The 16,632-nt window shown below is 42.5% G+C and overlaps 1 protein-coding gene across 1 annotated transcript in view; it reads right to left on the reverse strand.

The window, feature by feature from the left end:
• Positions 1-16,632, reverse strand: part of SEMA5B (semaphorin 5B) — a 281,418-nt gene that overhangs the window by 134,832 nt on the left and 129,954 nt on the right. Inside the window, exon 4 of the mRNA XM_075028790.1 lies at positions 5,392-5,597. Within this exon, the coding sequence (XP_074884891.1) occupies positions 5,392-5,545 (154 nt within the window). The 5' untranslated portion in view covers positions 5,546-5,597. The remainder of the gene's footprint in view (positions 1-5,391; positions 5,598-16,632) is intronic.

The following is a 16,632-nucleotide window of genomic DNA, read 5'->3' on the forward strand; positions in this document are numbered from 1 at the left end:
TGTATTTTGCCTTCCCTTTGATGTTTAGCCAGATATGCCTCTCATACTTCACCCCACAATCTTCATCCTTCGTTAACTAAAATTTTGGTTTGGATAGTCAAAATCTCACTTGCTCAAGAAAAGTGTAAATCTTTATCAGAATTTCCTAAGGGGCTTTCCTAGCTGGCCTTTGGAGTTGATGGATGCTAATGTGCTTTTCTTCCATCAATATACAGTAAAGGGAATAATGTATTAGTGACCAATTCAACAATAGTGGGGGTGTTTGGTAAAATGTCAAGAAGCTTCAAAAGAAATAAATCATGCCCTATTATCCTTCAGCCCACAAAGTTAAAACAGCTTTTGCTTTCAATACAACAAGCGAACACTTAACTGCTCCCCACAGATTTCAGTGTTTGAAGCTGGCTACTTTTCAATAAAATGTTGTTTAAAGAAAGAAAATATTGAGAAAATATACAGCAAGCTACATTCAAGCAACCTGAATCACATTCATCTGGTAGGAAGTAATAATTACAGACAGTCTGAAGTAAAATCCCAGATTTAAACACTCCCAAACTAATTCATTTTGAAAACCTGAGGCAACAGACAGAACAACTTGCCTGCATCTAGGAGAGATTGAGGATTAGACAATGGGTCAAATGCCACACACTGAGAACTCACACCAGCTGTGATGATACAGTCTGCAAAGCTGAGATTTGCAGTCCTGAGAAGATCTGGGATATAAGCTATTTAACCAAGTCCACCTCTCTCCTGTGCTTCAGCATGGGATCAGTTTTTATGGATGAAGACAGGCTGCAATTATTAAAGCAGGGACAAATGATGTTCTTCCAGCTTACACTAACTGCCACGACCCAGGGGAGAAAGCCCTGGGAGACAGGATGGAGAAAAACCTGGGAAGTCTATCATACTTCTTCCTAAGCATAGTGATTTAATAGATAAAACTAATGAGAAATAAATAATGGTAGAAACTGCAAGTGGAAACCTGTCTACAACTCATTTCCAGTTAAGCTGTGAACATCAAAATGATTCATATAATACAGAGGAGTTGGCAAACTTTTAAGCATTTCCTTGGTAAACAAGCTGAAACCGACCACTCTGCACCCATACAAACATATACGCATGTCAGTCATGGCTCTGGCTCTCGAAATAACAAATCTTACACAGTATTGCTGTGGCAGAAGATGTTTCTGGCTTTCCCAAAGGGCATGTTACAAAGGAGCTCCAAATGTCTTTAATGAATAGCAAAGGTGCTTAATGTCCAAGAAACAGCTGTATAACAATGAATGATACTGTTCAGAACCAGGACAGCATGGCAAGGGAATAGCCCAGTTGCAAATGCAGGGACCAACCTATTGGTTTCAATATACATATGGAAAAGACAAGAAAGATGAGCATGACTGACAAGAACTAGAAACAATTTCTCTGGTGTCTGGCTTACCACAGTGGTCCACAGTGGAGCTGTGCCAGAATGACATACTGTTTAGTGAAATGGGACTTGGATGCATGTGTACATGCATGTATAAATAAGAAAAGGATGCACTAAGGATATACTTGACTTGTTTCACTAATTTCTCAACTCACTGAAAAACAAGCAAGTATGCAAGATCCTTAATGTAGCTACCCACTCACAGCCAAATAGGTAATAAGACACCAGAAACAGCCTCCTGGGAAGTAAGAGATCATTTTCTTATTGATCTAACAAGGGAAATCAAACTTTAACTGGATTTCCTATAAGCACAGAGTAGAACAATCTAATTATGAAAAGCCCAAACTGGGTACATTATTATTGTTGGTGAACTGTACAATGAGCATGTTGTGGTTTAAGCCCCATCGGCAACTAAGCAAAGCACCACGTGGCCACTCGGTCACTCCTCCCTGCCCTGGTGGGATAGGGAGGAGAATCGGAAGAAAAAGGTAAAACCTCATGGGTTGAGATAAGGACAGTTTAATAGGACAACACAAGGAGAGAAGAAGTAACAATAACAATTATACTAATAAAAGAATGTATAAAGCTAGTGATGCACAATGCAATTGCTCACCACCTGGAACCCAATGCTCAGCCCATTCCCGAGCTGCCATTCCTCCTCCCCCTGGCCAGCTCCCCCAGTTATATACTGAGCATGACACCATATGGTATTGAATATCCCCTTGCCTAGTTCGGATCAGCTGTCCTAGCTGTGCCCCCTTCCAGCTTCCTGTGAAAATTAACTTTATCCCAGCCAAACCCAGGACAGAGCATCATTTATAAGCCCCAGGGAAATTAGGGCACCTTTGTGTTAGTTTGGTACTGTGCAAATACACAGGACGGTGCTCACAGCACAAATTCCTAACCTGTGCCTCACTATCTCTATGTAGTCTGTTAGGATAAGTCATTCAGCTCACAGCCCCTTCCCAGCCCACATCTCTCCCAGCAGTGCAAACTTTATCTTCAGCATGTAAAAAAAGCATGTTTAGGACCAGAATTTATGTCCCTCAACTTGTCTAGACCATTTTCTCTAGGTCACAAGTAATAGCAGGTGGTTTGGGGAATGGGCTCTGTAAAGAAACAGGCATTTCTTCAGGTCCAAATACAGCTAAAGTAAAAGTATTTTGCATATGTAGACTCCGTTCTGCTTAAATAAGTAGATCATGCACTGTATTCTTGCTTTCTTACCCCTCCCATAGCAATACAAAGAGATATAAATTCAAACAGACAGTTGACTAGTGTGGATGAGATACAATAAGCAAGAGATGAGAGATAGAAAACACATAATTTCTCAGGAAATAAGTTAAAAAGTACACAGAAAGGAGTTTTACTTGGATTCTTCCATGACAAGGATATTATCCAGCAAACTGGATGTTAAGAATATTGTAATCTGGAGGAAAAGTACAATAAAAAGAGAGGCTGAGCACAACCAAGGTAAGAACCAAAGACTGGAGAACACAAAAGATGTTATGGAATCACATTTGTCTTGCGATGGGAAGCCTGGCTAGCAAGGTTGTGAAAAAGAAGCTATTCAACCCCTTTGTAACATAAACTGTTTTGTTAATCTATTCATTCTGGCAGTAAATTAATGCATCCTGTATGACTGAATGGTCTGGGGCCTTACTTATTATTACTGCCCATCCACTGAAAATTGCTGGTGTAACATAATCCTCTCCCCTGGCAGCGGGAGCATCAGCAGAGCTGCTGCTGGGGCCACTCTTTCAGTCGTTGGCTTGGCATTCCCATTGTATAGCAGGTTGTGATCCATGGGATGATGAATTTGGAGACCCACAGAAAGCCCATAAGCCACACTGTTAAGTGGAGACATCCTCAGAGCAATTTGGAACAGCACATAAGATGTAGATTCCCCTGCTCGTCTCCCCTTGTAGCCTAAACCTGCTTGTGCTGGCATCAGAACAGGGTATAGCTTTAAGATAAATTATATTATGAACTGAGATGTGGTTTTGGAGGTGTGAGCCCTCTTCCATAGAACTTAAATACTATGTGCAGTGGCAATAAGGTGCCTTTAATTTTAATCCTGTGTATTTTCCAGCTGAGTTTTGCAGCAGAAAATACAGGATTAAACTGTATCATGAACAATCATGAGGAAACAGGTGCTGAGAAAAAACAATAACTCTGAATCTAACTTGGGTTTAAGAGACCCAAATGATAATCTGGGTCATTTTCTTGATCTGCCTGCAATTTCAATCTTTATTTCGTTTGTATAATTGTCAAGTTCTAACTAACTCATACCAGTTCCTGCCCTCTATCTTTAAAGAGAGGAAGGGAACAAGTACAGTGAAAGGGGAGGAGAGATTATTTTTTTCTATGAAAAAATTCATGCCCAATTAAAACAAAGCAAACTGGCAGATTATGAGTGTGTTTACATAGCCATCACTTCTGCAGAGAAGCACTCACTTTGAGTGCCAAAATATGCCCACCAATGCCTCAACATCAAGAATCGGGGCTCTAATATTCCCTGCAGAATGATTTATCCCAGTGCTGGATCCTGCAAACACACCCTCTGTAAACTCAAAGGTTGGTGCTCCTGGTTAATAGGAGGAGCACACACTTTTTCTCTTTTCTGTACCTATAACATCCTCATTATTGTGTTATCTATTTAAATATCCAACTGAGTTCCACCACGTTTTTAACCGCAAGCGTTTCTCCCTTCACCCCTCCCCAGTTAAACAGATGGTTAGACTTATTTAGCAATTAAAATCAAGGTTTATTTACCCATTCCACCAGAGCAAAGTTAGAGCCAGTGCCATATCATGTAGGCTTAAAGATTTTGCTAATTTACTTTAATCCACTTAAACCTTTAAAGCACAGATAATGGAAAACACACAAGAAATCTCTTACACTTTCCAAATTAAGAGACAAGAGTTTCCTTCTCTGTAAAGAAGAGTAAAGCTCTCTAGAAGAACCCTGAAAGGTCAGCAAGGAAGCCTTTGACTACTTTCTTCCTGGAAACCCTATCTCAAAGGTCACAGAACCACAACTAAATTGCCTTTAGCAAAGAACCTAACTAGAGACACATTGCAAGGTACTTAATTGCCTTTAGTGAAGAATGTAACTGTAGATGCATTGCAAAGTCTTAAATGGGAACCAAAATCAATATTTCAACATTTAGGAGGAAACCATTTTTAGTAAGGAGATTCAGCAGCACACTGATCTTAGCACACTAGTCTGGGGTGAATTCAGAAATAGTGGTGGTACCCATATAATGATCTAACTGTCACGTGGGTAAGTGGACAGACTGGACAGACAGCAACTTAGTACACTCATGGAAAATCCAACTGGGATAAGGACAAGAGAAATTCCACGCTGCAAGAGAACAGTAAAAGGATTGCCCATTGCAACACAAAGGGCCCCTCTCGCATTCTTAAGACCTTGTCAAGTTAAATGCCCAGATGAAAGACAGAAAAACTACTAGCAGAGGTGATAAATACCTAACAAACCAAAACAAAGCAACAAAAAGGCAGCCACTCCTTGCTATTTTAAAACAATTTACTTCTCTTGCATTCAGGTATGTCCGAATTCTCTATCACTTTTCACTTACTAAGTGTCTGGATCCAACCAGCCAGGTGAGGTATATAAGCATTACTGAATCCAGTTAGAGAAAAAGAAACTGAAACACAGTTTCAGTAGGGCACAAGATTACAGGGAGCCTGTAGCAGAATTGAAAATGGAGATTCTTAGACCAGAAGTCCCCAAACTGCCTGAACTAAGCGACTGCTGTGAAACCTGAAAGTTAAAACTCTGTAAAGCATCGAAGGGAATACGATTCATCAGGCCACTTGCACTAGCCTCTAGAAAACAGGTGTAAGGAAAACAGCACAGACTAAATCATCATGCCTAACACCACCAGGAAGGACTTCAAAATGGCTCATCCTACTGGAACTTGAAACAGGAATGGAAGCTCTTACCTTCAAAAGCAATTGTGGGATGTTCTTTCCTGACGCATTGCTGATGTTCAGCTTCAGAGTATTCAGGTACATTCTGTGATGCCGAGAGATGAAAAGCAAGAAGAAAAAGGCTTGGCAATGACAGGGAAATGGCCTTTAATCTTGAAACAACCATGACTGAAGGGCGGCTGCAGATCTAGCTTCCAAGGTAGGCCCAGGGAGGATACCTGAAATACAAATAATTCCACTTTCAGAAAGATGAATACTTATCCAGAGTGTGTAACATGGGTAGAGAAGGGTGGAGGTTCCCCTTTCATCCCAATCCCACTTGTGCTAAGTAGACAAGATAATATTCCACAAACAGCATCTAAAAAAAAAAAAGACCCAATTTACAACTGTGTTTGGGCTTCTAACTTCAAAAAGAAGGGAAGCGCACAGCTCCCTGAATATATATCTCTGTATACCTTTGAGGTATATGTCCTTATACAGCAGCTGGTGTGCAATAGCCAGTGCTGACAACATGAAATCTCAAATACTCCAGATGATGTAAATGTGTCCCCCAGTGTGGACAACTCACTCCTCAGTTCCATGACATGTCCATGTTTAAATGTCATGCTACATTCAAGAGATCGCTAAGGAAAAGCCAACATCAGTCATCGTGAAAACACATGTGCAACTAATAGTGTTCTAATAGGAGATTTATACATTTTCCCACTGCTGTTTTAAATGTCATGAAACAAGAAAAGCCAATTTAAAGGTGTTGCCAGGAAAGTGCTAATTAGGGTAACATAAAAATTAAAAGAGCTTAATGGAGAGAATGGTGAGAAGTGAGTCAATTGCCTGCATTGTCATGGGATGTTATAGCTCCCAGTCACAAGAGCTGAGGCACTGCTAAAGAGGAGGAGCACTCATTCGCAGGCTAGGAGAGAGGAAAGTCATGCCTTTTCTACGTGAGCATTTTTAACAACAGCAGCAGAAAAGATGTAGCTCTAAAACTCCCCCAGGCCTACCAGGGCTGAGGCAGGGGATGGAAGATTAATTAGCCCATGCCACAAGCTCCCCAAGATGCTGCTGCAGCTTAGGAAAATATGCATTGCCAAATTTAATCTTACTGATATGCGCATTGTATTTTCCTATATAACTTCGTTCAATTATTGCAAACACGTGTTTGCAAACACATGGAGTCTCCTACCCTTAAATCTTTTGTAGTGATAAAGCTGATTCTGATTAAATTCACACATAACAAGATTTTCAGTTCCTGCAGGTGTAATGATTCATAAAAGTAGTGTAACAATCAACACCTGCAGTGCCTGATACCTCTACATTTTTGTTTGGAGTCTCCAAAACACCGTCAGTGAGCTGAAGTGGCCAGGCTGGTAGCTGGTAACATGAGGCACTGATACACAATGACAGACTTGTGGTATGGAGCGAACTCCAGTATAGGGGATAATACTGTGACATTAAAGAGCTGGAAGAAGTTTGTAAAGGTCTTTGGGCATCACAGGAGTAATAAGGGACTGCTTACAGCAGCAATGGAAGACAGTTGGTTTGAAAGATGGATCCTATGTTTTATTCTTATCTGTATTTCTCTGTGATTTTAAACACTGGCATGAAGATGAGTTGCCAGTGCATCCATTATGCGTGTCCTCAGCAGCAGCTACATACCATTGACTGAAAATAGCACTGGCATTCAGGATTTGGGGTAGTTCTAGGGACTTGGTTTCCCAACCAGTGTGAGCGAGAGATTACAGCATTTCATATTTTTTCCAGCTCCATATACATGCAGATTTTATGCAGGGATGTATAAAATCCCCTTCCAGTTCTCCAAAGGAGGTTTTACAGCACTTCACTATGGAGGTTTTTTTTTTTTTAAACACAGCAAATATGTTAAATTAAAAAATGGTACTGGCAGAAGTAAGAGATGTGAAATCAGTCAAAGCTAAGGCCAGCACAGCGTTTATTCATTAAGCACAAGCATATTGCAGGGTGTACCTCGCTGAGTACTGTGGCATCTCACATGATGGAGATGTTGTGCAACTCATGTTGTAATGAAAATTATCGATGATGAAGCATAGGACTGTATTTTCAGCCGTTGGTTTAAATGGTCACTTTTTTCAGTACAGATCCAGAGGTGAAACACAGCACAGAGATGTGAACCCCAGGAAGATGCGAACCCCAGGGAGATGCATTTTGTATAGCGCTCAGATTCGCTTAAAGTTCCAGAAGAGACAAAGCCAAACTTTCCTTAGATTGGAGATGGTTGTCATGGGAAATGCACAGGAGGCAAAAGGACTTCTTCACTGTCAGATATCCTTGCCAGAAACTGGAAGAGACAGTCATGGAAATCTCACTTTATGCATGCTCTACTCCTCCCAGTGCAGCCATTACCGGATAATCCTAGAAATAAGGTACTAAACTAGACAGACTTTTAGTCTGAGCCAATATGGCCATTTTCATGTACTAATCATCCAAACAATGATCTCAAGGTAGGTGAAAAAAATTGTTAAATCAAACACGGTAGGGTCCCATGCTCCTCTAAGGCCCTGTGAGGTCTACAATCAGCAGATGAGTAAATTCAAGTTTCACACTCTTCAGGGTCATGAAATGATAAAAAGTTGCATACAGGAAAGCTTCATAACATCCTACAGCCTATTCTGTGCCAAAGCAGAGTACATTTACTAGTGTTTTGTCTGGACTAGTTGTAAAATGTGCCAAGTAGCTGGATTTCTGCCACTTTCCCTGGGAGATTTTACCACAGTCCAAGAGACTTTAGTGTTCCTTAGAAAGCTGTAAGCAGTATTTGGGGTAAAGTTCCATCTTCTTTTTCCTTATTGTCATAGGGAAATCCAAAGTGTGCATGAAAATAATGGTTTCAAACTTGATGTGAAATGGAAAGTAATATATGACCAAACAAAGATGAAAAAGAAACATTATAAAAAACTTGTATCCTTCCCTATGTCCCCTATCTCCTACATCCAATTGCATCCATCAAATGTGTGGAGCTCTCATGTGCTGGGAAGTTGAACAAAATCAGTCGTGTGCAGCCCTGAACTGGTGCCTACTGGAGTCAGAGTCCATGAGTAAATGCCAGCTTGATCAAGGGCGACAGAAGCCTGAGCCCTAGAGCACCAGCTAAACAATATTCAGACAGTGGATAGCATTGCAAAAGGTTACTCCTTCAACCTGTCCCTTCCCAGGCTGCCTTGTTCATTTTTTTCTCAATATTTTAAGAGAGACTCTAACTTAGTAATTGCTATTCCCAGCTGCTGCAACTTTATTTTTGAAAAATACATACTCCGAATATGAAGCAGTGCCATGTGCAAGAGCAGGTCAATTGTATGCCAGGAGCAAACTAGTAACTGCCTGGGAGAGTCCAGAAGCTAGTTATGAAGTGTAAATATTTTAATTCTACTGGAGATGGCCAAACTGAAGCCTCCAATTTTGCCCAAGCTGCAGATTTTCACTGTGAGGGCTGGCGTATGACCAGTGCTTAGGACCAGTCCTCATCCAGGCTGCTAAAACACTGCATGTCCGAAGCACAGCCCAGGCTAGCGGTGGTTTGCACTGCTGGAACTTGCCCTAGCGTTAAGCCGTTTAGATACAGTTAAATGCTATAAGAAGAGCTGTTCTTATTAGACTCTCTGCTCAAAATGGCTTAGAGCTCAAGAAATCAGCTGTCAAGGTTTCAGTGCAGATGAGAGACAAGAGTTCAAATCCCTGGTTAAACTCAAATCTCAGATAGGACATATCGTTTCAATTCTTTATTTGCTCATCTTCATGTATCTTTACCACCTCAGCTATTCCCCCCCCACACACACAATGCAGACACGTTAAAAAAAAAAAAGGATGAAAATGTCCAATAAGATTATCTGTCCAAGTTAATCTGTCCTCTCCCTCACGAAAGCCTGTCCTCTGCGCCTCTGCACAGTCCCAAGGGCCAGTGATGGGGCGTCCCTCTCCCCTCTTCTACTCTGCACAGTGAATCCCTCTGGCCCTCTGCCAACGAAAGGTCAACAAATTCAGGCTCCATTGGATCCGGTGAAATATGCTCCAGAGACAGGTATTTTGTAGAGCACCACTACTGCCACCATCCTCTTGTCTCTTAAATCAGGCTCTCTTAGCTCACGGGCCTCCCTGACTGTAGTGGCGGTGGCAGGGGATGGGCAAAGAGCTGCTCCTTCTGGGTAAAGCAGGAGGTCTGTCTGCACACGCAGTGCGTCCCCAAAGCTGAGATTTGCAACCACAGCACCCATGTGAGCACAAACTCACTGCCGCATACCCATTTCTCACCCAGGCCGTTTCATGGCAGCCTGATACGGAAAGCATATAATTCTGCTTTGCCTCGTGGCTTCACCCCCTCGCACAAGCGCAGCATTCAGGGGATCACCCAGAGTCCCTCCCTTATTCATTCTCGGGGCATGAGTCTTTTCCAACTCGCCCTGTATTGTATCATTGTAACTCCATTGATTTCACAGGAACTAATCCTGATTTACAGAGGGTAACTCAGATCAGGCCCCCTTTCACTAAAGCTCCACGTCTAAAGAAAAATACCTTCAATCAATCTTCAGGGCTTTAAAACAAAGCACACTTTAAAAATGGCTGTACCAGGAATTCATATCCTGCTTTCCTCTGACTGCAACTATCATTTTGACTTAATAAAACGTGACAGTAAAGTTTAAGGATAAAAGAAAATGCTTCATCTTTCATTTTAAAGAAAAGAGATGCCTTTAAAAAGGACTAAAAAAGGAACCTCCTGTAAAAGCATTAATTCTTCTGTTTGGGATCTTTTGTGATTGGCACAGTTATGATTTTATTAGAATGGGATACCAGAGGGAAGGAGAGCAATGGAAAGAGGTGGACATTAAAGTATTCAAAAAAGTACTGGAAGAATAAGGGAAATAAATATAAATATCATAAAGCAAGACAGCTCAGCAATGCAGCTATGACAGGCTGGCACAGGCAGCTCTGCCCTAGAAAACTCCAAGGCCAACAAAACCACAGTCTTTTATTCACGCGCCGCTCCTTGCCCTCCCCTCCCACCCTCACCAGCTGGAATTCATTCTACCGGACTGGCTCCAAGGGCCATTTCACACTATCAAAGAAAAGGCACAACTTTTCCCTCTGCCCCTGGCCACATCCGTACGCTCAGCCCTCAGCCATGCCTGCACTGGGGAGATGGATCCGTCTCACAGCCGAAACATGGCACGCTGCACTTCCATGTCCACAAATCAGATCTCATGTGCACCCTTAGACCGGGCTCCTGCGTAACGAGGTTTTCTCATTTATTTACTTTTGAGGCAAACATATGGGAATGGTCTAACTACTGTTCAGATGAGAATCTGTAAAGAGATCTTGTTTTGCTTTAATTAAATCACCGTACAGTCTCCTGAAGAATCGGCAAGCTCACCTCTAATTTCACAACAGCTTACATGCTGCAGCTCTTGTTCTGGCTGGGTTTTGCCGTGCTCTCATGTGCCTGCCTGCCTTGTTCGGGGCTTCCCATGGCCTCCACTACAACAGCATCTAAAAGCCTCACACTGAACTCACTCTCATAACACCCCAGGAAGACAGAACCACATTTTCATGACTATAATCCAACAGTTATCTTTAAAAAACCCTACAATTCAGCAGCAGGATGGATCGCAAGAGTGTGCAGGTAATATGCTTTCCTGCGGCAAAGCAGAAGCTCGAGCTTCATGCTGACCACTGGGGTACTCTCACAGCTCCTGCCTCACACAGTCTGCAAGGCACTGGTTGCAGTATCACACAGCAGGTTTTATATCACAGTAGGCTTTGTATCAGGAATAAACAATCAAGATCTCACAACACAGGTCACTTTATTGCAACTTTTCTGTTACCTATATAAATAATTCAGGTAACACTATGCAAAGGAGAAATCAGTTTAACCTAATGTACTGTTAGGTTCATGGCTCGTCAAGCCTGTAGTGGAGCTGGAACCACAAAAGATTGACAGTGCACTTCGGAGCATTTTATTTCTAGAGCGCTTGCTGATTGCTGTTCAAAGCCACCCAGGACTGGTCAAGGTCCCAAACCAAGCCCACAAAATGCAATGGGATGTTCTCATTCAGATCAGGTAACAAAGGCAAAACTCTTAATAACAGCTCGATACAAAATTAATTGGTTGATGTCAGTCCACTTCTTTATGGACAGGTGTATACCCTCAATGAGCCATCATCAGCCACCACTTGGTTACTTGGCCTCAGTAGCATAGTCAATGGCTGCATGGTCCTGCAAACTGAACTGTTTCCTCACCTTTAGTGGAGGCCCCCCAGAACAGGAGCTTATTATAGAAAGCTCCCATTAAATAAAGCTGATTCAACAATAAAAGCCCATGTAACAGAGCAAAATATACTGTAATGCTGGGTTCCTGCCAAACCCAGTGGGCATAAATAAATACGTGCTCTGCTGACACTCAGACCTGCTTTTGAATAGCGCTAACCTGACCACACATTGAGTGTGTCCCCAAGTGCTTCAAGAGGCTCTCCCCAAAGGGCTCTAGATCTCTTTTTTAGTGGCTACACGTAATATAGACATGAGAAGTCTCGTTAGCATTTGTTTGGGGTATGAATTTAGCACTTGTGAAAAGGTGCCTTGGAGTCTGAAGTCTTCTGTTTATCCAAAGATCGTATTTGGCAATGAAAGCTTACATTCATTTACTTCCCTTGTGGTATGCCTCCACCGTTCTCTAGAAGACTACCTCTACAGTGGGGATGGAAAGACCTTCTATTTGCTGGTCACAGAATGGCGTTTCTGAGAGGCTGTCAATAGAGATGCCAAAGTGGAGGTAATTTTGGTGATTCTAGGACCTGGACTGACTATGGAATTATTTTTCATGTGCTCCATCTGTGCAACACAGAGACGAAGGCAGAGGCTAGCACAACAGCAGAACGCAGTGGATGCTATGGTACTTAGCACAACTGCAATTTAGACATGAAGTTTACTGCAGCCTAGGTTGGAAATCAGGAGCTCCTGGCTCCCAGTCAAAGCCTCCGGATGCTCCATCAAAAGGCAAGGATGCATGTGTAACACAGTCCAAGAGAGGAACCATCCCAGGGCTCACAGGACAGCAGCAACACAGCAAGAATAACTATTCCAGAGGCCCTGCCTGCAGCAGGGGAGCATGCCCAGGGCTTGGCATCCCTTGCAGTGCAGTCACCTTTCTTGCTGTATGTGTGATGTAGAGTCCTCTGCATGGGTGCTGTAAATCCAAGGGGCCAGACGTGCTGTTTACATGCAGATCAGCTACATAATGCAAGTGTAGTAGATTCAGCATCAGACTTACTGCAAACAGTCACCTGGCTGCGAGGGCTCTTTCTGGCTTGAGTTTTGGTACTTAAGCCCATAGATACATGCCCTAAGCCTATAGCTGTTGCAGAAACACTAACACAGCAGCTTTTCTTCAAGTTGCTCCCGTGCACAATGTGGGAATGGTTTGTAAATTTGCAAATTAGAAGAGCCACAGCCCCTAACACCACACTGCGCAGCCAATGTCATTCCACAACACTCTGGTGCCTGACAGTCTGGAGACGGTCCTCTATTCCCAGTGATTTCCAGAGGTGCGGTGCTCCTGCTGACACACCTCCCTACTGGAGCTGTGACACTACAGCTGGGGCAATTGAGGCACGAACCAACTCTGTGACTCATTCACTAGTAACTGCAGCCAGTTTTTGGTAGAGACAGAAAGAGAAGTAAACTCCTCCTGACTCTTCCAAATGCTTTTGGTACGGGGCTTTCTTTTGTCTCACAGTTTAAGATGAAAACCACAAGTGTTCTTGAATTTTTGACTTATTACAGTACTAATCATTGCTTTACTGACACTAGTTTTTCATTTAACTCTAATTAGAGGGTCCACTGGAGATATCCCATGGGATTTTTAGTAAGGAAGTTAGCGACAATGGTTTCAAATTGTATCAGACTTAATATAGTGTGGTAACTTGCAAGGTTTCTCTCTTCAACACCATCAGGGCAAGCTGGGGACAAGTGTAGTCCCCAGGTTGTGTCAAGCAGATAGGCAATCCCGATAAACTACATAGCAGCCACTATGGTGACCCCGTGACCACACGGTTGGGAAAACAGTAAGAAGATGAAATTTAAAAGAAAAACCACTTAATTCTCCTTTGACCTGATGCAATCTTAGAATTCAAGTCTCCAGCAGACGAAAACTGAGCCATGAAATCATCACACCAATCAACCTCCTGCCTGAGAGTCAACCATAACATATGGGCTTGACTTTCCCTAGAGCCTTGTTTTTCCAGTTTAAAGACTCCAGTGCTAGCTCCAGGGCTACAGCTCCTGTCACCCAACCCCCTTCTGCTCCATCCCACAAATCCTCTTGCATCACTCACGCAGCCCCATGCGCCAGGGTCAAAGGCGGTTGCTGCACGTCGCAAACACATCTCATCCCTCCCAGAAGCTCCTTCCTCTACCGTTGCACCAACAGGATGAGAAGAACAACTTCTTTTAATGCTTGCCCATGCAGGAGAGAGAAACCACAGCTTGTTTGTTTTTGTCAAAGATTTGTGATTACCCAGTGCCACATAACACATACTTATGGTTTAACTGTAACTCCAGGAGAATAAGCATAAAGCATTGCTGTAGCGCAATTCCAAGTTTCAGCCTGCTCAAAAACAAGAATATGTTTCGCTGCAGCGTCTTCTTGGCACTGTACAGTATCATTTATCATATGGAAAACGTTGACTAGAAGGCATTCAAAGGGCCTATATGTGGCCCAAATCTGAACAGACAAAATAATAATTGTCAGCCAGATTCTTTTTTCTCCTGTTGTACCCAGCTTTTCCCATATTTCTTGCAACAGCAGTTACCTGTTGGACTCTGTTAACTCTTCCCCTCATTGCGCTGCTTTGGTCTGCCCCGACCTCGCATTGCACTTGGGATACTGTAGAGGAGAGTGGCTCTCCCCAGAGCTACCTGGCTGCAGGATAGCACTGAAGGGAAGCAGTGTAGAAAATATACAGCTCACAAATGAAAGGTTATTACCAACTGCTGTTTGTAAACAAAATGGGACTGATTCCTCATCTGCTGAAAACACCAGTGACATCAATTTTCCCCTGAAAAATATCTGGTGATCAACAGCTTCCAAAAAAGCTGAGCTGCATTTTCTTCTTCCTCCAAACATCCTACACAACTTCCCTGATACCAGGAGCATGGTACTGTGTTACCTACTAATTGAAGCTCACCAGCCTAAGAACACAGGTATTAATATGCTGGTTTACAACAACATCCTTTTAGAGCTTTTCTCAAAAACGGTATTGAGGCAAAGGGAAAGTGAAGCAGGACAGGTGACCTTCAAAAAGCCCTTGGCTGCATTCTTTTAATGAACTGCAGTTGTAATTTTCGCCGTCCACAGATTTACTTTACCTAAACAGTACACAGTACAGTCCCCATCCTGTAAGGTGTCCCTCTCCCTAAATTCCCCAAGACACCAAGCTGATCCAGGATTTAATGCAAACCCCACAATCTACAACTTAGCTAAGCAGCTCCATGCTGGAATGGAAGGGAGGAATATCTGAGACCAAAAGCTGGGATCATCCTCCACACTCATTTGTTTTTGACAAATTCAGATGTCCAGCCAAAACTGGACATCTGAATCTTCTCCCATCAGGCAGGAGTAACAGCCTGCCAGTGGATGCCCCAGCCCCAGGGTGCCAGCTCTCCTCCTCAGAAATGCTTTAAAAAACCCAAACAATCCCTCGGACAGAAACCTTACCATCATCTTCCAGGAGGCAGGGTCTGAGCAAGCACTTGGGGGCTGATATCATTTTAATACACTCCTAGGCCAGACTTTCTGGAGAAGATGAATTATTTGTAATGAATTCCAATCACATGGCGCTCCAGCCCCCACACCTTCATCCTGCATATATAACCAAATTAGTTTAGGAGAAGTAAGTTATTCAGGGACTTAGCTGTTCAGCCTGGCCTTGGAGGATTTGCTCTCATTATGGCTTTTATGCAAATTCTGTCCTCCAAATCTCTTCTGAATCAATTATTACTAGATTAATTTAAACATGTCCACCTGGGGTGCCTGTATATCATGTGCCTCATGTTAAAAAGTAAAAAGGATGATAATGAATTCAAGAGGTGACTGAAACAGATTCCTGCTTTGTGGAAATGTGACCTTTTTGCATAATGTCATAAAAGAAAGAAGTTCCCTCAAGAAACATGGCAGATAGGGTCGTTTGTTGGATCAGCCGGGCTTTCAATCACTCTTTGGAAATTAGCATGATACAATAAAAAATTAATAAGAAATTAAAAAAAAATACCACTTTAATGCTCCAGACTATTAAAGTCTTTGATGGACTACTAATTGAAATGTAATGCTTAATTTTAAGCAATGCCATTTTATTAATGGTAAAAACTTGAATTAATGTCATTAACCAATGTTAATATTACAAATCCCCTGAGGGATAACAAAGCAATTATGTTATTCACCGAACTGAAAGGGGGGGGGAAGATGTAGTCTGTACGCAGCTGCACTAAGGCAGAAGAGACTGCTTCCATCTGCATTTCCTCTGCTGAGAAAGGGGGTTTGTTTGTTTTTTTGAGCAAAGAGGAGGGAGAGGGAGAGGAAGAGAAGAATCTGCGCTAAGTTAATTACTGCTGATTTTCAGGTACTTAATAGCTAGGAAATTACTCTGTTACTCAAACACCATACTGTGGGTATCCTGGAAAAATAATTTGGGAATAAGAAATTGATTACAAACCCTCCTTCTTGGAGGCCTCCCCTGTGTGTGCTTGGATCCTAACACACGCACCAACAGCCTTCACCTGATGGAAAAGCCTGATGCAAATAGACAGCCCCCCACCTGGCAGTAAATGGCTTTATAGAGCTGTGCTGGTTTGCATCTGCCAGGAATCACCAAGGAGATCACCTTCTGTGGCAGTGAATGCCCTCAAGTCCATGAGACGGCAGGTGCTTTTATTTCATATAGTTTAGCAAGTTCAGCATCTTGAGAGATCCACTGTTCATCCAGCAGGATAGATGGGGTTAGCCTTAATTAAATAACCAAAACCAATACCCTTGCCAACTGGCAGAAGTCACATTGCCCAGAGGGAGTAAGAACCTTGTATGGCACTGGTACAATACTGCATTTTCCCCAGAATAACCATGTTTGAGATAAACCATTGATTAACTATTTTTTATTGTCTGGCTGATAATTTGGAGACAATGGGGAGATTCAGCAAGCCAGAGCATGAAGATTTCCCCAAGGAGCTACAAACCTT

This window comes from Buteo buteo, chromosome 5 (assembly GCF_964188355.1).
Source record: "Buteo buteo chromosome 5, bButBut1.hap1.1, whole genome shotgun sequence".
NCBI lineage: Eukaryota > Metazoa > Chordata > Aves > Accipitriformes > Accipitridae > Buteo > Buteo buteo.